The following is a 20,072-nucleotide window of genomic DNA, read 5'->3' as shown; positions in this document are numbered from 1 at the left end:
GCCACCGTCCAGCCTCTGGGCTCCTCGTCACGTGATGTAAAAAAAAATGTCAACATCACTGCTCTGTGCTGTCATAGCAACAAACTAGCACTAAAACACCGTTTCTCCTCGCGCTCACACTTTAATACGCGTTTATTCCACCCGTGGGACGAAGACCTGGATGTTCGCCATCTTGTCTGTGGCTGTCAGTGCAGAGGTGCGTCCTTTTAGCCTAGCCTAGCTTAGCTCAGCTACCAGGAAGTGGTCCTGCTAGCTTGTTAGCTGAGGGAACGTGAGCTGCAGAGGGGTTGAGTGGAGTCTTTAATGTGAAATAACACTTTGTTACACATGGTTTTAATGCTTTAACGGTTTCACAGCTGCTGTTTCCGGTGTGAATGTCCCAGTTGTTGTGTTGAGATGAGCTCATGCTAACTGTTAGCCTGTTCCAGGATGTCTGTGGCTCACCCTGGTCAGTCCTCACTGGTTCTCAGCTTGGCCACTCTCCTGAGGAATGATGGTATGTTTACACTCACTTCATCCACATATAAGATAAGATAATCATCTATTAGTATCACAACAGGGACATTTGCTTTTACACCAGCAAAGAGGATAGAGACATAAGTTAAAGTACTAAATAAGTAACCATGCAATCAAAACACAGGTAAATATATATGAAATATACAGAATATATAGAGTGTGAGCAGAATAAATGCACAGTAACAGGATTGCATATTAGACATTGAATTGCACCATTAGAAATGAAATCACACCAGGTTAATTCATAGTAGTCTTAGGGCTTGGTGTGTGTGGTTGACTGGGAGCAGAGCTGGTTGTGTAGCTGCAGGATCCTTTATAATCCGGTTGTGTTTCCCCCCCCTCAGGGGACCTGGTGCTGGACGGCAGCAGCACGCTGACCTTGCCGGCGGTGAGCCTGCAGCACCTCACCAGGTTGTTTGAGCAGCACCTGTTGTCCCGGAGCCAGCAGCATGGCTTCCTGGCGCTGCCCTCGCACCCGGCGGACACCGAGTCGCTGCTGCAGCTGCAGTTTCTGTTCGATGTCCTGCAGAAGACCGTCTCCCTCAAGGTGCGGAGGCCTCGCTCAAACTTTAAAAGTTCATCTGATGCACTTTTTGGTTTATTCAGGAGTCAGTTTTCTGAGTCAAGATCCAACAAATAGCTTCAAATGTTCTCCAGGGGGTCCTCTGACATGGAAGGACTTTGTATGTCAGTTGTATGGATAAAATGAATTCAATCTTTCAAGGTGGAAACTATTTTGTGTTTGTATCTTGCTGGTTCCTTGATATTCAAACATCAGCATTGAGGAGTTATCATATCATTTGACCTTGTTCATTTCTTATCTTAGCGTGTAAGTGTGATTTTCAGTTGTGAATATTGGTCATTAGATCTCATTTATTTGTAAATGCAGCTCATCAACCCTCCAGATGTGAGGCTCCAGTCTGTGGTGAAAATCTTCCCGTTCAAGTCCCTGAAGTGTTTGGAGGTAAGAACCCTTTTATTCCTTTTTCTCTCCATCACTTCATCCGTCTCATTCTGTCCGTGGTCGTTCCTGCATGAACCCCACGTTCCTTTGTGTCTCTGTTCCTTCACCAGCTGAAACGAATCCCTCCTCACTGCCTCGAGGGCCTCAGAGGAGTTTACTCCCAGCTGGAGGTCTTCACCTGCTCAAAGAGTCTCAGCTCCCTGGAGGTACTGTCAGTTAGTCTGTGTTTCACATTCGAATGCCTTTTACTTCTGTAAACGCTGCTGGCCTCGTTTTATGAAAATGAAAAGTGTGTGTTGCTGGTTTCAGGAGCTGCTGTCTCTGTGTGGAGGAGATCTGAGCTCTGCACTGCCGTGGCTGGAGCTGCACACCCTCAACTTCAGCTACAACTCCATCGTCTGCCTTGACCAGTCAATAGTGAGACAGAAACTCAATCGTTACTGACCCACTAGCTGATGTTCTCATCGTCTGACTTCTGTCCTTTCTGTCTCTCAGACTTTACTGAATGTCCTGAAATCTCTGGATCTGAGCCATAACAAGATTCAGGAGTGTGCTGAATTTCTAAAGGTTTGTGTAAATATATATTTAAACTTTACATCTTGCTTGTGTCGCTCCCTTATTCTGCTCCTCTGTCTTTCTTTCAGCCCTTGAGTGAACTGGAGCGCTTGAACCTGGGCTACAACTGCCTGCAGAGGGCGCCAACGCTTGGCCTGAGTGCCAGGTCCAAACTGCTCACGCTCATCCTCAGGAACAATGAACTGGAGACTATAAATGGTGAGTTACACTGGCACAAACTGTGTTTTCACTCTGAGTTGTTTTTCTTTGGAAGCAGACAAACCGCTCTGACAGTTGGTCAGTCATCTCACAGCGCCCGCAGACTCGTGAGCCAAGGAGAGAGGAAAACTGGAAAAACAGGATTGTGATCTCTGCCTCCGAGTGTGAAATCCTTCTGCTTGTCTCTGATATTATTTGAAGCTTTAAATAACCTCACACATGCCTGTTTATTATGAAAGGAGTAAAGCATCAGAATCAAACCAGACACTTGAGCTGCAGGTTTCTGTTTATTGCTTCTCCATAAACGTTTGTGTACGTATGTCGTTCATGTGTCTTCCTCTGTGATGACACAGGCGTGGAGCAGTTGTCTTCACTGCAGCACTTAGACCTGGCCTACAACCTCCTGCTGGAGCATTCCCAGCTCGCTCCTCTCTCCCTGCTGCACTGCCTCCACACAGTAAGGACGCCCGCTCCTCTCACTTTCATCCTTAGTGGGTACACTGATGTGAGACCAGCGCCCTGTAAAACTCAATGATGTTGTCTTGTAGTTGAATCTGGAAGGAAACCCGCTGTTCTTCCAGAAGACCCATCGCACCTGCACCGTCCGACACCTCTCTCCGAGGGCTGCCAATCAGAGAGTGAGTGAGAGTTACTTAGCTTTTCATGTGTCAGTGTTGGAGCCTGAAGCAGCTCACACAATGTCCTGCTCTCCAAACACTTCTAAATGAAACGGAGGCTGTTGAATTCCATGTGGTCAGCCGTGCACTCATGCCGTGTCTCTCCACACACACACACAGGCTTCCTGTTTACGTGCGTGAACTCCAGGGTGTATCTGCGTGACTTGTGGTGTTTGGAAAATCGTCAGCAGGCCCTTGTGGTGGCAATTGATGGAGAAAAATGGCATTTCATGGTTTTTATTGCTGTGTTTTGTTTTCATTGCAAAACCAATGTTCCCTCTTTTTGTTTCTTTCCAGCTCAAACTCGATGGCGTTCCACTTTCTTCATATGAGCTATCGGTAGGTTTCTCAATCTCTGATCTGATCGACCCACTGTCGCAAACCTCTGAGAGACCTTTGGTTTTTATCGTCCTCACTCTTCACAGACAAATCCAACTCTGCTCTAAAGCTATTTTCACACACGATGTTCTGGACAGTTTCTGGAGTTAGTGTTTCACATATGAAGCAGCAGCAGGAGATTGTCCGGGTCAGACTCGTTCACAACAACAGGAACATTTTGTTTTCTCACTCTGACATTTTTGGGACATTTTACGAGGAGGCTGCAGGAAAAGTTCCAGAAAATGTCCAGACACACTGACTCAGACATTTGTTCCCACATACGAAACCACCAGATCCGAAAATGGCTCAAACATCAACCCTTAACTCTCAGTCAACTCTGAGCCACGTGTCAGCTCTGTCGTGCATGAAGTCACATTGAAACCACGCACGTCTGCCAATCAAACATCTGCCAAGTGTCCAAATACTTTTGAACCTCTGGAATTTGGGCCCTGAGGATAGAAAGAGCTACGTCTCACTCGCAGTTCTTTTAAACGCAAACTTCCTCAAATTATACCTGAGACTTTGCTGTTTATTTCAGGTTCTGCCCAAACCAGGTCATCTCAGTGTCCAGGTCCAGACGACGCCTCCAGTGTCTTTGCCACCAGAACGAAGCAACCAAGAAGGGTCCAGTGGCGCCGGGGAGCTGAGTGACAGCATGACGGCGGATGTGGGGGTGTCACACATTCGCAGGAAGAAATCCAAGGTAAGAGAGCGGCTCCAAAGTGTGTTGAGTTATATTTTCTTTCTACAAAAGTCATAAAACCTTTCTTTGTGTGAAAACCATTTTGTGTTTCAGAGTAAGGTCAAAGTGCGGCGGGCCAGCATATCCGAGCCCAGCGATACGGATTACGAGCCCAGACAGTTTTCCTCCTCACAGAGTGGGTTTTTTAAATCTCTTTTCCACTATTTGTTTGAGCTACTAGCTGCTGATAATGTTGGAGACCAGGATTAAAGTTTACTCAGATGTTAAATGTCTAAATAGTAAAGTTTCATATTCCTCCACCAGGTATTGTTCTTCCCCACCAGCAGGAGATTGAGCGGATGTCCAGCTTCAGAGATCAGCTGGGGGAGGATTGGCTGAGGTACCAGCACCATCTGGATGGAGCTTCCTCCTCTGCCATTATCACCACCGCAAACCAGTCTCCCCGTCACACTCTCACCAACGGCTTCAGCACCTCCACGCCGTGTCCGTCCACGAGCAGCGGGAAGCAGCAGCCGTCTCCACCATCCCGTGAGGTTCCCGAGGTCCTGCAGTCTCCGCTCTTCCCAACCGAGCCCAGGATGGAGACGTCAGGCGCAGATGGAGACGAGGAAACCGACTCCACGCTGCAGTGGCCCGCTCAGAGCACTCGAAACACGGAGTCCACCCTGGAGGACAGCACGGTGGACGGCCAGGGGGCCAACCAGGGAGATAGGAACTCTCCTGAGCCGAGTCCAGAGTCTCAGCGGCCGGAGAGAGCGGAAAGCAGAGGAGCCAAGGAGGAAGAGGAGGAGGAGGACTTAGGAGGTAGGGTTCAAGGATCATAATCGACAGAGCTTCAGTTTGACTCTTTCTACACATAAAGGTTTTCTTTCTCTTCTTAGTGGACCTGTGTCACCCTCTTCTCGTGGGCGTCTTATCGGAGGAGGAAGACGACAGTGGCAAGAGGATGGAGGGGAGGAGGAGGAGGGAGGTGTTTCTGTGTGTAAAGCAAGGCCTGGTGCTGGAGGTGGACGTGCAGCGCGGTCAGGAGCGATGCCGCCTGGAGCTGGACAGCCTGGCTCGGGTGGAGACCACAGAGGCGCTGTGGACACGCTTGGTAAGATAATAATAATAATAGAATACTAATAATAACTGGAGTTTATATTGTGCCTTTCAAGGTACTCAAGGCTGAGTACCTTGATATATATTAGGTTTTGATTAGTTTTTGAGTTTTCTCCTCTTCTCTCACTCGGGGTCTCAGGAAACAGAAGAGAAGCTTCCTGCTGTGGATCTTCATTTCGCCTACATCAGCAGGGAGAAGAGGAGGAGACGCTACGTCCTGCTGGACGATGACCCACAGCAGGCGCTGCAGGTTAATAACACAACACACACACTAAGTCCTGTGCAGACCTGGTGTCAACATCCCATCACAGGTTGACAGCTCATTATGAAACTGTAGAGGTCAGAGGTTGTGAGATGAGTAGGTGGTCCGTCAATAATTCACATAATGAATTCACACTGCCAGAAGAAAGTGGCCCCGTGCGTCACAGAGCAGCTCTGGATGCGGTGGGAGCTGTTTAGATCACTGGAGACGGGCGTTAGATGCCAGCTCTGATCAGGGCCTCGGATTCTGGGCTGCACAAGCAACATGAGTCCGACTTTAATCCTGTCGAACAGAAAGCTGGACGAGCCCGAAGCCGTTCTCTCTCTCTACCGTGTGTTTCCCCCCTGTACGATTCCTGTCTCCTGATATTGTGCAACACGTCCAATCGGTTCCAGACTACACGGACTGCCGATGCCAGTTCCAGGATGTGAGATGTACTTTTCAGATTTGTGTTTATAAACACACACAGAGCTGAAGTACCAGAGTTCAGCAGACACCTTGAACTCTTGACCCACATTCTCCTCCACTTATTGTGGCTCCAACAGTTTCTAGTCCTTCTCTGAGAAGAAGGACGCTGCCTCAGTGAAAAAAATGTTCCTCTGTGCTGACCAGGCTCTGACTGACGTGCTGTGTCGTGTGGCGGAGGAGAACCAGCGCCGGGACTCCGAGCTCCGCCCCAGCCGCCTCCTCATGCAGTGCCTTCGCTGCAGGTCAGAGTTCACGCTGCGAGGAGAGAGCGGCGAGGAGGAGGCCGGAGGGGGGGCGAGGCGGATGATACCGGAGGGCGTGGACCAACGGGACGGGGAGGAGCCGACGGAGGCAGAGGGTGATGATGACAGCAAAGGTGAGAAAGTGTTTCCTTTATTAAACACATACATTTTGATGATGGATATGATGTTTATGCCTCTAAAGTCCCTGAGAAGATGTTAAAAGCATTCTCAAGTTAAAACAATCACTCCTCAGGTTATGAGTAACTAAGCAATGTGATGTTTGGATTACGTTTATATCTGAATCTGTCATCTGAGGATATCCAAGACCCGCACACAAACACGCGCACCACAGCCTTGACTCTTGTGACTCAGCCCTGAGTCACACAATTTCAGATGAGTCATGTTTCAACTTCACAAACCATCGACAAAAAAATGAAGCTCTCGAACCCTCACTTCACATTCTTTGTATTTTTCTGGGTTTGCGGTTGAACACTGCAGATAAGACTCAGCAGAAGGTCAAACATTTCAGGGAGCAAGTTGTTTATCACTTGGCGTCGAAGCTCTCGGGGCGCTCCCATTGGCCGTCTGCACGGGGCTGAGGATGTTCCCAAAACAGAGCTCTGCTCTCAGATGGACTCGAGCGCTGCGTCCCAGGAGCTATCTCCTGTCTTTGTTTTGCTGATCTGCCCATTCTGCTGTGTTCCCATCTCTATAATCAGCAGGAGACAGATAATACCCTTCAGCTCCAGCAGCCGCCTCCCTGCAGCTCGTCCAAACCCGACATTCAGACGAGTCCCAACAGAGCGTGCGCAGGCTTTGTTCTGCAGATGGGTTTTTTTGGAGCCCTGCTCCATTGTTAGTCTGCTTAGACTGGTGCTCTCCTGCAATTTCAGGAAACAAATACCTTTTCATTAGCACGTGTCTGAACTTAGACCCTGTTTGCCTGCAGGTTAGAGAAATACACGCCCTGCAGAAAGCAAAACAAGAGTCATGTTCATATGAAGCTTGTTAGGATTGAAAGCAGACATGTTTTCTGTGTTTGAGGTCATTGACTTGTCAGAATCAATCAGCTGTCGTCACGCTTGCGGATGGTGAAATATTCAGTTGAATATATGTTGTGTAAAATAAAGCCCTCAGATAAGATCTGACATCCATTAATAATCTTTTTCCATAAGAAGTCAGAATAAAAGTTACTTTTAAAGCCTCACACTCGGGCTGGAAAAGACATGAGCTGAAGTCTGGATTCTTTCCTGAAAGGTTCGAGAGACGCTGGATGTGAGAACACAAAGTGGCTCCACACAGTTTCCAGAACTTTTCCTGCAGCCCAAGAGTAAAATGTCTTTGTGAGTCTATGTGCGATCAGAGCAGGAGAACTAACAGCGAGCGAGTGGGCGTGTTGGTGGGTTTCTGTTCTGAACGAGTCTGAACCGGACAATCTGCTGCGTTCTTCACCTGTGAGAGACAAATGCCAGGAAATGTCCAGATCCAAGCTCGCGTCTAAAAACAGCTTGAATCAAATTAGTATCTTAGCTTTTTATAAATCCCTTCCTCTGCATCTGTATGTTATTTGTGTGTTTCAGGACACGGTATTTGTCCTGAATGTGGGAGCGACCATGTGGTCCAGCTGGCTGGCCAATCAGCACCCTCGGCACCCTACAGCAGCACGCCCGTCCATCGCCCTCCGAGGCCGCAGAGCGAGGACGATCACCTCGATATAACCCAGAGTGCCAAGGTCTCGTCTCTTTGTTTCCCCGTTCTGCTCTAATCAAAATCTTCAATAGTCAAAGACACAATCTCATTCTTTAACTCGTTGTCTCTGTATCGCTGTAGGACGACGACACGGACGCCAGCATCAGCAGCAGTCCCCCCCCGGAGAGCGGCACCACCACACAGGATCCCACCTACGTCACCGCCCATGGGAGCTCCTTCTTCAACGGGGACGACAACCACAGCCTCTCCTACAACACGGACTGCCAAAGCAAGGAGGACTTGGCTGGGAGCTACCACTACACCGCGACCAGTGAGACGCCACCTGACGTACAGGCCGAACCTGCGGGGAGATCCTCCCCAAACGGTGGGGGCTGCAGATCTTTGTTCTGATATCTGAGTGTAGAGTTCACTGCTTCTCCTCTGAGGTTCTGGAGTTTCACAGGGTTCAAGTCGTTTAGTTCCCAGGGAAGAGGAAGCGGGTCCATGTCTTGACCCGTTTACCCCGAGCGCTCGGTGTCAGTCGGTGGTTTTCGGATGAGCACGACTTTGTCTCCAGTGTGAGTCTGTGGTTTCAGGACGGATTATGTGGGATTGGCTCCTCGACTGCAGCGTCACAAAAGAGCAGAGAGGAAGAGATGGAGAAAGCTGTTCCCTGTTCCCCGAGCCTTTCGCTTCCCTCCCATCGCCTCCAGTAATGACTCCAATCTGTCTGTTACCTTGTGGTTGGTCTAAAAACGGCAGACAGATGTGGTGGAAACCGGATGCTGCTACGGAGGTGCAGAGGATTCCTGTGCCGCGGCGTCCAAGTACTTCCCATCTCCGCTCAGCTTCGATTAGGACTGAAACGGAGCTGACGTAAACAGTTCGCCCCGCACACACCACCCTCCATGTGTTTTACAATGAACACATGAAATGTAGGATTTGAATCAAGTAATAAAAGATCATTTCTACAGTGTTTTACTGCTGTTTGGGATTTCCTCCAGCGAGCAGCCCCGCCAGCATCTCAGTGATACTTTAACTATTTCACTTGTCAGTTTGTTGGTTCCAGCTTCCAAAATGTTTTAGTTTATATCACAATAAATTAAAAACTCTGGGTTCTGGACGGTTTGGAGACGTCACCGTGGAGGATTTATCGCCCATGAGAGTCTTTCACTGACTAATCAGAATCTGCGTTTCTGTTTGCTGATGTGAAAACTTTTTGGTCGACCGGCCGTCTTCCTGAGCAGCGTCTTTTCTTAGAGACACAGTGAACCCACTGTTGTGGAGCTCAGTCCTGAAGAAGCTCTTTGTCTCTGAAGTCAAATCAACGTGTGCGTGTGTGTGTCTGTGTTGTGTGTGTTTTATGTACACACAACAAGCCTCGTCTGAAGCTTCAAAGACCTGTTTTAATCTGGTCTCTGTTTGCGCTCCCTTCAAGCTGCTGGGTTTGTTTTGGCATCTGCAGCTCCGTGCCTTGTCATCTTCGATCAGCTGTAACCGTTCATCAGCGTCCGAATGCCCCCCCGTCAGTGGGTTTATGGCTCTTAAACGCCGCTCTGCGTGAGGGCGGCTGGCCAGCGCTGCAGTAAAGTTTCATAAAGGTTCACGTTGCTGCCAGGAAAACTATGGCTTCACCATCGGTGCAACATATCAAATAAAGTATAGCCAAAAAAACAGATTTATTCCTTTTTAATATTGTTTTTTGTGACGAGCTGAGAAATAGTCATTCTTGTTTGTGTGTCAGAGCAGCTGCTTTAATTCTGACCCTTTCTCCCGTGTGTGTGCAGACGAGGTGGACTTCCTGTCTGAGGACTACGAAGCCGTCGACCATCGGCTCCAGCTTTTCCTGGACGTGGAGGTTTTTGAGGAGGAGGAGGAGGAGCTGCACTCTTTCCTCAAGGTGTGTGAGAGTTAAACGAACGTAACACGCGACGTGAGCGAACCAGATGAACGTCTGGCTCAAAGTAATAAAACGCTGATTTAGAAAACAGATTGTCAGGGTTTAAAGATGACTTTACACTGGAGCTGGTCCTGGCAGCCTGGGAGTGATCGAGTGATGATCTGATTCAGCAGCACAGCGCTTTAACGTGGCTGTTATTGTTTCTTGTGTGACTGCGGTTTGTAAAAGCCCTTAAATGTGTCTCCCTGATGCCCAAAAAGATCCCAGATTAATGGGTGGTGACAACTTTAAGACCCGCAGCACTAACTTGTGCGGTTTCATCGCAGTCGGCCCAGATGAGCACAGTCAGTAAATCCCCCAGGAGCCCATTGGACCCCGCTCTTCTTCTGCCCCGCTGTCACTCAACGTGCTCGCAGCCCTCTTTAATATGCAGCGCGTCCTGGGAGCTCTTCAGATCAACGGGGATGTTGCTTTTCTCCGTCGGACACCTGGATGAGGAGCAAAGAGCGGAAGAGGACGCAGCGCAGCTGGGGGACAGGAGATGCTGCTCAGCTTTGTTTATTTATCCAGTGACGGAGGCCGCTCGCTGTTTCACATGTGCTCTTGTTCCAGAGGAAATGAAGCAAGATGTCGCTCCACATGTCTGCATTTTAAACCTACACGGAGCCTGTGACCCTCAGACAAACTGGGGAAGATAGTTCAACTTGATTTAGTGGCTGTATTGGGCTTTTTATCGTGTTGTAACAGGACCAAGAATCGAGAAAAGGCTCTTTTCCTGCTGTTAATCTTTGTGTTTCTCTGTGTGCGGTCAGATGTCAGCTGTCAGGTTCGGGGAGCCGGGGGAGATTCCTTCTCTGCTGGTGGTGTCCAACCTCAGAATCTATTTCCTGGAGATGATGTCAGAGATGCAGTAAGTACAGGACATTTATCAGCTGTCTTCTAATGTCATACTGCAACAAAACAGTGAAACGTCAGATGTTTGATTCCTCATATTAACGCCTGAAGCTCTGGAGGGAAACGTCGTGGATATCGATTGGTGTTTACAGCTGTCAATAGCGTTGAGTGTGCGTTACGCCCCCTTGTGGCAGAGTCGACAGTAACCAGCAGATGGAAAGTCACGACGCTTGTGGTCCTAATACTCCGTCGTAAGGTTTAACACTTTAACATGTACGGTAAATTCTGTTTTCTTGTCCTGCAGCGATAGAAGACCTGGCACTAATAAAACCAGTTATTATAACACCAGATATTCCAGAAAGAGTTTTCCTTTCTCTCATTCTCTCATTTCATGGTGTAAGGTCAGTGAGATATTGAGAAAGTGATTAAATGCTGCTGGTGTTTATTCTAAACGGGCACCACTCTGCAGTTCTAATGACCATAATGATAATAATGTTGAATAACTTCACATCTTGAAAGCACATTGACCTCAGAGTGTCTGTTGACTCTAGAGTCTTTTCTCCTCCTTCTGCCAGTTTGAGCTCCTCTGTTGTTTTTCTTCTTCTTCTTCTTCTTCCGTTACATGAATGAAACCGTTGATTTCCTCCAGGTCTGGAGCCCACGCGGTGAAACATCTGAAACCAACCTCTGCTTATCTTTTATCCTCGAGAGCCGCGACGTGACTCACGAGCGCCGTCGCACTGAATTCATGTTAAACACGTTTTTAGAGTCACACCTCCAAGTGTCCCTTTTAATCCTGCTCCCTGTGACGGGACCTTTTCTAACGGCCCTCGTCTTTCCTCCCAGCAGAGGCCAGCTCTCCGATTGGCTGCAGAAGCGCGACAGCCACCCAATCATGGAGCTCAGCTACCTGGAGGTGGGGCTGGGCTCTCAGACCATCCACATGGAGTTCGGAGACGGGGGCGCCGCGTACACCCTCCTGGTCCGGGACAGTCTGCGCTGCAAACGCTTCTTTGGCTTGTTGACAGGTAAAAAGGAAAAGCTGCCAAATGGGAGCAAAGTGGAAAATGGTTTGTGTTAATGTATGGAAAACACATAAAAGAGGTTTTACGTTGCGACTGTAGTCGAGGAGAGAAACTCAGTGACCCCCCCCCGCCCCCGCTCTCTCTGCACTCCTCTGGCTCTTTGAGGGAAGATACCACAGTGCACTAATTTAAATGAAGAAAAGAGGTTGTCGAGGACTGTTGAATCCCCGAGGCAGGTACTGGAACAACATGTTCCCCTCACAGGAGCCGCAGACTGAGAAGCCACGCCCCCCTCACAAACCACTACTATACCATATGTGCGCTCTGTGACGCAGCCCTCGGCCCCGTCCCCCTCGGTGTTGGGTTCACGCACACGCTCCGGCACATCCTGCCCAGACCGGCTCGTCTGCGAGCGAGGACCAGGGGCTGGGAGGAAAAGCTTTTATTAGACGGGGGCTCCTGCTCGGGGGTTTGGAATGTCTGGAAAAATATGGGAAATTAATTTGACAATTTCCAGCCCGAGTAAACGAGTGGAGAAAACAGGACGTTGGCTCGAGTTGGAAAAGTGTTGATGCTCGGGTGTAATGCACATAATGCAACGTTTCTGTGGAAATGTATTAATCTGTGAATGAATCCTCCTGTAATTACTGTTTCATATGATCAACTTCAGAGCACATTTTTCCACCACTCGTCTAACGGCGTTTCACTCGGGAGGTGGTTTCTGGAAGTTTGTGGAACGATTTGGCTTCTCAACATAGTTTATTTTCATCTTCTTACTTTTTTTAAATTCTCCTTCGTCTCGCAGAATAACAAGCGACAATAAATCCAAACACCAGACTTGCAAAAAGAGCATCGTTTAAATGTAAAGTGAGAGCGGACATTTCCGACAAACACATTTGACCAAGACTTTCAGACAGGGGATGAACAGAGGAGCTGCAGCAATGGTCCGAGGACAGTGATGTGAACATTAACAGTCATAACATCCCAATATGTCAATTTGAAGTCTTCCCTTCCAGGAAGAAGCAGGAACATATTTAAAAGCGTCGTCCTCTTCTCGAAGCAAATGATTGAAGGAGAAATGTGGGTTTTCATGAATCTTTCTTCGAGCATCAAATTACGTCAAGGACGTTGTGTTTTCACCACTCGTCTGTGTCGTGGCACAAAAACACAAAAACAACTGAACGGTTTTCCACAGAACTTGTAGGAAGGATGGAACGAGGGTCTAGAAAGAAAAGACAGAACATTTGGACCTGGCTCTGGAGGCTTGTACACATTTCCCAGAGGATAGTTCATGGCTCTGGAGGCTTGTTCAGAGGACAGATATCGTCGGGCCTTGCTGAAGATACGAGCTCGACTGACTGATGGTTTAGTTTTCGATGCGTTTCTCACTTTTTCCATCACATTCTTTGCTCTTCGTTCTTTTCATCTCTCTCTCTCTTCTCCCCCCGTGTCCTCTGAGAGACTTCCTCTTTCTTCCTCAGCTCTTTTGCTGTGTTGTATTCTTTCGTGGCTGGAAATGATTCCAGATTTCTCCCAGCTCGACCACAGGGTTTGTCCAAAACAGACCAGACAAAGTGAAAAACACGAACCATGGTTTGTTGCAGCCTTCAACGTGCGTCGTCAGAATAAAGCATGGAAATGTGATGTTTTTTTGTGGAGGATGTGAAGTGCCAGACTCTGATGCTTATCTCCCCTCTCATCCTTCAGGATAGAGATCACCAGCTCTCAGTCTTTTCCAAATTAACCACAGAACAGCTGTTTTAATATTCTGTCCAAAGAATTACGGTAAAGCTTAACCAAAACAAACCCCGCCTGTCGCCCAAGCTGGCTCCCATCACACGGACAAAAGTTGGAAACCACAACTGGAATGACAAAGACGGAGAGGGGATGTGGTTATGAACTGGGAGGGTTTTATTCTGACACAGCTTTATTGAAACATCAGCCCGAGACGGAATTTGTTTTACTGAGTTTGTGTTGTTTTCTCTTAACTTTTAACTGTTGAGTTTGAGGAGCTTCGGTCGCAGATGATGAATTACGGCTCGTGGTGTTCAGTGATAGTGACGGAGAAGATGGTTCCTGGGGAAATGCACCTGCAGCCGAGGCTTCGTCTCATGAACTGTGGCTCAGTGTGTGATTCCCTGTGAGAAGCATCAGGAGCCCAACAGTCTGGAAACATGAGTAACTGGAGATATTGACCAGTTCACCAAACAGGCTCTGCTTCGTCACACTCCTGGTTTCAGACGTCCGTGTTTAAAGGTTAACTCACTGTCCCGACCGCAGCGTAGGAGGCTCTGGCTTTTTCCTGAAAATGATCTGTCCAGAATATTTAGTGGCAAACTTTTATCTGGCTTCCAAACAAGGCCCTAAAGTCCCACTACCAGGGTTCGTGCAGGATTTTAATAAGTCTTCAATTTGATAATCTGAGCTTCTGACCTATATGTCAAAGTTTTACGTAATTCATTTAGTTAGGGCTTGATTCTGATAAGTTAATTCTATTTCACACAACCGCCGTCATGCTTTTAAATTAGCTTTTTGCTTTGGCAGCATGTAGAGTTTGTAATGATGAAACCTCCTCAAATCCTCTGGATCTGGATTCTCTGAAACTTCAAGAAAATGTTCAAGAAAGTATAAAAAGAAATCCTGGATCTGCCCCAAAATGTAAAGACCTCTTTCTTGACTCGTGTCCCGTCCTTCAGGCTTTGTGTGAATCAGTTACTGTGCAAACAGAAGCACAGGTCCAGTGTCAAGCTTTGCACTCGGTAACCGATGGGCGCTAATTTCCTCCAGTGTGTGTGGACCTCCTCTCTCTGACCCTTGAAACGAACACAGTGTGAAAACCAGAAATACCCATTTGTTTAATTTGAACCAGCGACTGGAGGAGTCAGGTTCCTTAATGTGAAGCAGCGTGTGTTTGGATGTTAACGAGTCTTTTGTCCGTCACGTTTAAAACCCATTACTGAGTTTTTGTGTCTGGCGGCAGACGCTTGATCAGGTTTCTTATTTCAGAGAGTTCCTGTTGAAATGAAAACTCAGTTTGAATCTGGAGAAGTCGTCACATGGCTGATGTTTGGACAGAAAACTGAACGCTGATGCATTTCAGGAGGTCGACGTAGTGTGTTAAATACACAAAAGCATTTTTCAAGGAGGGCATCATTTTCTTTTACGTATTGGCGTCGAAGATTTAAACAAATTAAATCATTTGAATGCGTTTTAGAGTCTTGATGAAATATTTCACTTGGTAAAAACAAAAGTAAGAAAAACTCGAGGTAATCGGACACGTTGGGTCTTTGTCTCCTCGTGCTCTTTGTCGATAATCGCGTTGTGACCCAGTTTAACTAATCTCTCGACCCTGAGTTTGGGCCTTTAATCCACAGGTCGACACCCGGAGTTCAATGAGTCACGTCTTTCTGTTTATTTAGTTCAGCAGCTTTCTTCCCCAGAGCAAAGTCAATAAAAGTAGGGATGAATAATAAATAGCTGCAGCAGAAAGACGGTAAAAACCCAGAGTTTCTCAATAAGTTTTGAAAGGAACACGTGGGACGACCCGAGTGACCCAGACGACCCGAGTGACCTCGCTGTGTTACTCACATGGAGCAGGTCAGCGACGTGTATGTGAAGTATTTCAAAATGAATCCTAAACCTGATGGGAGGTCGGAGGAGAGACGATGAGATGGAGTGTTTCTTGCACTGATATTTATGTGTGTGTGTGTGAGAATACAAATCCAGGTTGAACTGGTCTGAGTGTGTTTTTGCAGTTGGGAGTTTAATAACACGGTTTAATGCAGCAGGACAAAAGCTTGAAACCTACACTCGGTTTACCTGAGCGTTTCTGGTAAACTGATATCGACGAGCCTCCTTCTCTGTCTTACACCTTCTTCAGGAGCAGGCAGATTTAGTTTAGACCTAATCCTCCTGTTCTCCTCCTCGTTCTCCTCCTCGTTCTTTCTCCCTCGCTCCTCCTCGGTGTCTCTCTAAATTCTTTTGAAGTGTCCTTCTATTCAGAGTCCACCGCCGAGATCCTCTCTGCCCTGTGCTGTTGTCGCACTCACTGACACGCTACAATCCGTGAGCGCCGGCGTGACCCCGGCGCTTTGTGTCGCCGAACATTTTCTCACCCAGCGATTCTATGGAGCTGAAACTTTACACCTGCAACCAGAGACCTGTTGGTTTGCTGGTGACAATCAGCGGGAGACGAGGAAGCAGTTTCACATCGAGGCTTTGTGCCTGTGGATGTGTGGCTGGGACATTTTCAGGCTACTGTGTCTTTTCTGGGCTCTTTACGGGGGTCATGTGATCCAGTCCATCGCCGCCCTCGCTGCACATGAATGTTTCACAGACCTGAGCCGTGTTGATGCTCAGTTCCTCAGTGAGAGATGCCTCCACGCAGATGTTTGTCCTCCCAGATGTTTCCACAAAGCTCCGAGCTCTGACTGAAACTATTCAAAACTGTGTTTTCTCCAAAACTTATAAAGATGGACAACATGTCTCCACTTCCTCCCATTTCTATTCATTTTAATTGTCTCGATCTGTATATATTTTTATTCTTGGCTGGAAAGTAACATAATTTCCCCCCTTTTGGATCACTGATGTTTTTCTGATTCTGATTTCTTCGGTTGACTGAATCCAAACCAAGTCCAGTTGTTTTTAACTTTTCCCATCTTGATTATATCTGTCCTTGTGCTCTTGAAAGTCACCTGACTGTGTCTCTGTTGTCGTTTCTCCAGGACTCGTGCGTGAGATGGCTCACAAAGTGGACAGCAAGCTGAAGGCCATCTCCACGACGAGGCTCAGCCCCCAGCACCACCTCTGGTATCTTAGACGTTGTGTGGAAGTTGTGTTGTGTGTGTGTGTGTGTGGGGGGGTGCAAGTCAAACGGCTGCTGGAGCTCTAACACGCCACATTTCTGACACATCTTTACTTGATTACAATGAGCCTTTTTTTTTAACTTCATTTTGTAAAACGGCCTCAGTAAATTAGCTGGTAAACCACATCTTAATTTGTAACACGTGTAACACGTGTTGCACTACAAATCCTGAAAGCATGCAGATCGTGTGGTGCAGCTTTTTTTACACCTTTTATTTGTGTGTTTTTCTCTTAAACCCGAGACGCTGGTTTTCTCTGAAGAGACTGTGGGGATCGTCACGGAGAAAAAGAACAGAGCTAAAGAGTAGAAATAACTTCTCCCTTGCAGCAGCCGTGTTATCCAACCTGCAGAAGTCCAATAAATATCATCTTTCTTTCAGCTTTGATTCTCATGAAGAACAGATTAGTGCCGACTCTCTCTAATCCCTCACATCTCCCACTTCGTGTCGTGTCCCGAGGCGGAGGCGGCGGCGAACTCACAGCCCGACAATCCAAAATACAAAAAAAAAAAAACCTCCTTCTTGTGTCGTGAGTTAGAAACCCCGGCCTCCGAGCTCACTTCCAGCGTTTGCTCAGTCCAAGTCCTGTCGGCTGTTATTAAGTCAATTATCCCCTTTGCTTCCCAGTTGAAATTCACTCCGCGGCAGCACCTGCCAGCCGCCACAGCCCAGTTCTCTTTCCACTATCTTCACTTAGGAGATGATAGGAGACGATTCTTTTATAATATCTCCACGTAACGTCATGTCAACACTTCATTTCCTCTCTTGTGTGTCAGGCCTCTGGTGTGTGAAGACATCCAGGAGGACGTGGAGGACGGGCAGCTGCAGTTCTTCTACATTCTGGCCTTTGTGCTGCAAGGTGACGAAGCTTTAAAGACATTTCATTCTGCTTCTTCTCCAAAAGCACAGATGATCAATCCAGACTCAGAGCGTCACATGTAATCACTTTTGAAGATGCAGAGATAAGGCCTTCTCCTCCTTCAGGTGATGACCTCAGTAGAAAAACATCATAAACCTTGTTGTTCAGCAGAAAGGAAGCCAAGAGGAAAACAGGCTTAAAGTCGAAGAATTAAAAAAACGCTTTCATTTCCTCGGAGATGAAAGCAGATGGTGTGATTTGCGAGGAGCAGCTTAAAGCCCCGGCACCTGTCGAGCATCCATTTTAACAACCTGTGCCGTAAAATGAGGCAGAGATGTTGTGTTTTGACGGCGCGGGCTCTGTGTTTGTGCCGCGCTGCTGCCGGATGCCGCGCTCCTTCGTAAGGCCAAGGTAGCTGCAGGCTACACACAGCTGTGCACATCCCTGGAATTTCAAGTGCAGTGAATCCAGCGTGCCTGGATCTGCCCGCTCACTCTGCGGCTTCACGCAGGCTGAAGGGTTTTTATCTGACATCTGAACGTGGGCTTTGTCTGGAGCCTAAAACCAGTGACCCAGGACTGTTGCCCACTTGGACGAGATCAGATAAAGTCTCCAGAAACCTGATTTATTACCTCTGACGATTTATGACCTGCAGATCTGAGGTTCTGTTTCCGTCTGCGCTTGTTAGTCAGTTTGTAGGATGACACCCAATCTACCTCTCAGCTGATTCCTGTCACATTTTGAGGAGGGTAGTTTTGAAGTGGATCCAAGTAAACGGGCGGATCCAGTGTTTTGTTTCCGCCGTCTTTAACATGGCGAGATAGAGCATTAGCCTCGGCCAAGGGATACGCCCTCTCTGGTGAAAGCTGAACTTACTCTGTTTGAACATGATGTCACTTCAAAACTTATAAAGATGGACGACATGTCTCCACTTCCTCAAACTATCCAGAAATGAACAATGAGTCCAATGAGCCGAGGTGTCAAGGTCCCACTGATGCACGCTCTCAGCCAATCAGGAGTCAGTCTCAGCTGTCAGTCATGACGTCTCTGCCTGTTTTTTATATCATCAAATAACCAAAGTGATCAGAAACATGAAGGGAACAGTTTTAGCTTCCATCCTGTCATCTTTCTTTATTAACAGTCTTTGATTGAAACAGATAAAACGTCTCTGTCTGCTTTTTAAAACGCTCTGTTTCTGTCAGACGGCGTTTGGACGCCCCTGACGGTCCTGGCGACCCGGGAAACCCTGTACCTGCTCAGGGAGGATCACCAGTGGATGAAGAGCTCCAGCGTCCCGACAGCGGATGAAACCACAGAACCACGCAGCGGCAGCGGCAGCGTAGCCGTGTTGGAAACGCTGCCGATCAGCTGCGTGAGCTCGGTGCACATGTGGCCTTCAGACCAACGCAGGATCGATCTGAAGCTTTACGACGAGGTCAGTGCTCGCATCATGGGAACGTTTCTGATTTGTTTTACTAGAAGATGAAAGATTCAGGAAACGAGCTCACGGGGGAAGCAGGCGTCTCGCGGCCGTGCAGATGGACAGTGAGGTCATGATAAAACACTGATCAAGACCACTTTGTTTGTTCTCTTGGAAGGGAATCAAACGTGTGTTGTCAAACTTTTCTTCAGCAGGTAACAACAGCGCCGCGGACCTGAGTGTTTCCATATGAAACCTGCTATCTGGGTCGTGTTGAGCTCCATGCTGCTTCGCTTTAGAGGATGTTTGTATCATCCCATCATCTCGGCTCCGTCACGCCTTCGTCTCAGCTGTGAGCTCATGAAGAAAACCCAAACTGTAATAGACGGGTATTTACCAAGCCAGGTTCTGCGTTGATTCGTCCCACATGTGCGTCCAGGCGTTAGAGCATGGAGCCGCCACGAGCCAGAGCTTCACACGCGGCCCAGCCAGAGCAGTTTGTCGTCAGGTTGAATCCCCGTGCGATGCACTGATGTCTCCTCTGTTTCTCCCGCAGACTGTGAAAGAGGAGAAGAGGTGGTGCGTGCGCTCCGAGAGCGTGGAGCTCGTCCACGGTCTGCTGGCCTGGGTCAGGGCTCAGTGGGAGGCCATGTTCGGAGTCAAGCTGCTCACCACGCTGCAAGAGGGAGCTGCGTAAAACTAAAGAACTGTGTGTGTGTGTGTGTGTGTGTGTGTGTCTGTGTGTGTGTGTGTCTGGGAAATGTTTCATCCGCTCGTCACTTTCAGGTGAAGAACTTGGAAGTGACTCCTCACGTGCTGCACAGGCCTGTAAAGTCTGCAGTGGCATCGTTATTCCTGCAGACACCTTTTCATGGAGTGTGCCTTGATTTTTAGTTTTCTGTGCAGCTGCCATGTTTCTCAATGAAAAGCACCTTAATGCGTCTCGCTCTGTTCTTCGTTGTCGCCCACATTAAGACTCTGTCCTCCCCACCTCGGGGTGCAGTGAGTTGTGAGGTCACGCGCTCAACACGAGGCTGGAGGCGAGGCTTAGGTCCATCATGGCGGGCGGGGGGGGGTCACTACACCCTCACCCACCTCCCCCCCGTTAGAGTCTCATGATGTGTCTCTGCTTGTTGAAGAGAAGACGAGCTTGGTTCTGTTTTTTAAAGCAACACTCAGTAACTCAGTTATTCTAACACAGCGGCCTGATCCAGTTCTCTGTTCTCAGACGCTGCAGGAAACTGACTCAGGATCAGGTCCAGCAGGTTGAAGATTAAAGCTGTGGATCATTTCAAAAGACTTAGAAGTTATTGTGTCTCCAATATTCGGCAGGAAACG

At 48.0% G+C, this 20,072-nt stretch overlaps 1 protein-coding gene across 3 annotated transcripts; it reads left to right on the top strand.

The window, feature by feature from the left end:
* On the top strand, positions 1-19,690 carry LOC118103375 (serine/threonine kinase 11 interacting protein). 3 transcript variants are annotated; one of them, XM_035150236.2, is made up of 26 exons: positions 1-196; positions 429-496; positions 861-1,063; positions 1,406-1,480; positions 1,591-1,686; positions 1,790-1,897; positions 1,976-2,047; positions 2,125-2,254; positions 2,608-2,711; positions 2,803-2,892; positions 3,229-3,270; positions 3,848-4,012; positions 4,106-4,187; positions 4,316-4,816; positions 4,894-5,108; positions 5,253-5,363; positions 5,988-6,219; positions 7,666-7,817; positions 7,916-8,159; positions 9,562-9,674; positions 10,487-10,584; positions 11,418-11,596; positions 16,318-16,402; positions 17,232-17,314; positions 18,517-18,749; positions 19,291-19,690. In XM_035150236.2, exons 2-26 carry the CDS (start codon positions 430-432, stop codon positions 19,429-19,431), a joined length of 3,621 nt encoding a protein of 1,206 aa, XP_035006127.2. In that variant the 5' UTR covers positions 1-196; position 429; the 3' UTR covers positions 19,432-19,690. The 3 variants fall into 3 exon arrangements, with proteins under 3 accessions (XP_035006127.2, XP_035006125.2, XP_035006126.2); XM_035150234.2 differs by having other exon boundaries at positions 11,415-11,596; XM_035150235.2 differs by having other exon boundaries at positions 357-496; positions 11,415-11,596.
* Positions 19,691-20,072: the final 382 nt, after the last annotated feature.

Source organism: Hippoglossus stenolepis, chromosome 24 (genome assembly GCF_022539355.2).
Source record: "Hippoglossus stenolepis isolate QCI-W04-F060 chromosome 24, HSTE1.2, whole genome shotgun sequence".
Classification (NCBI taxonomy): domain Eukaryota; kingdom Metazoa; phylum Chordata; class Actinopteri; order Pleuronectiformes; family Pleuronectidae; genus Hippoglossus; species Hippoglossus stenolepis.
The sequence above is the reverse complement of the archived record's forward strand: the minus strand, read 5'-3'. Positions and strand labels throughout refer to the sequence as shown.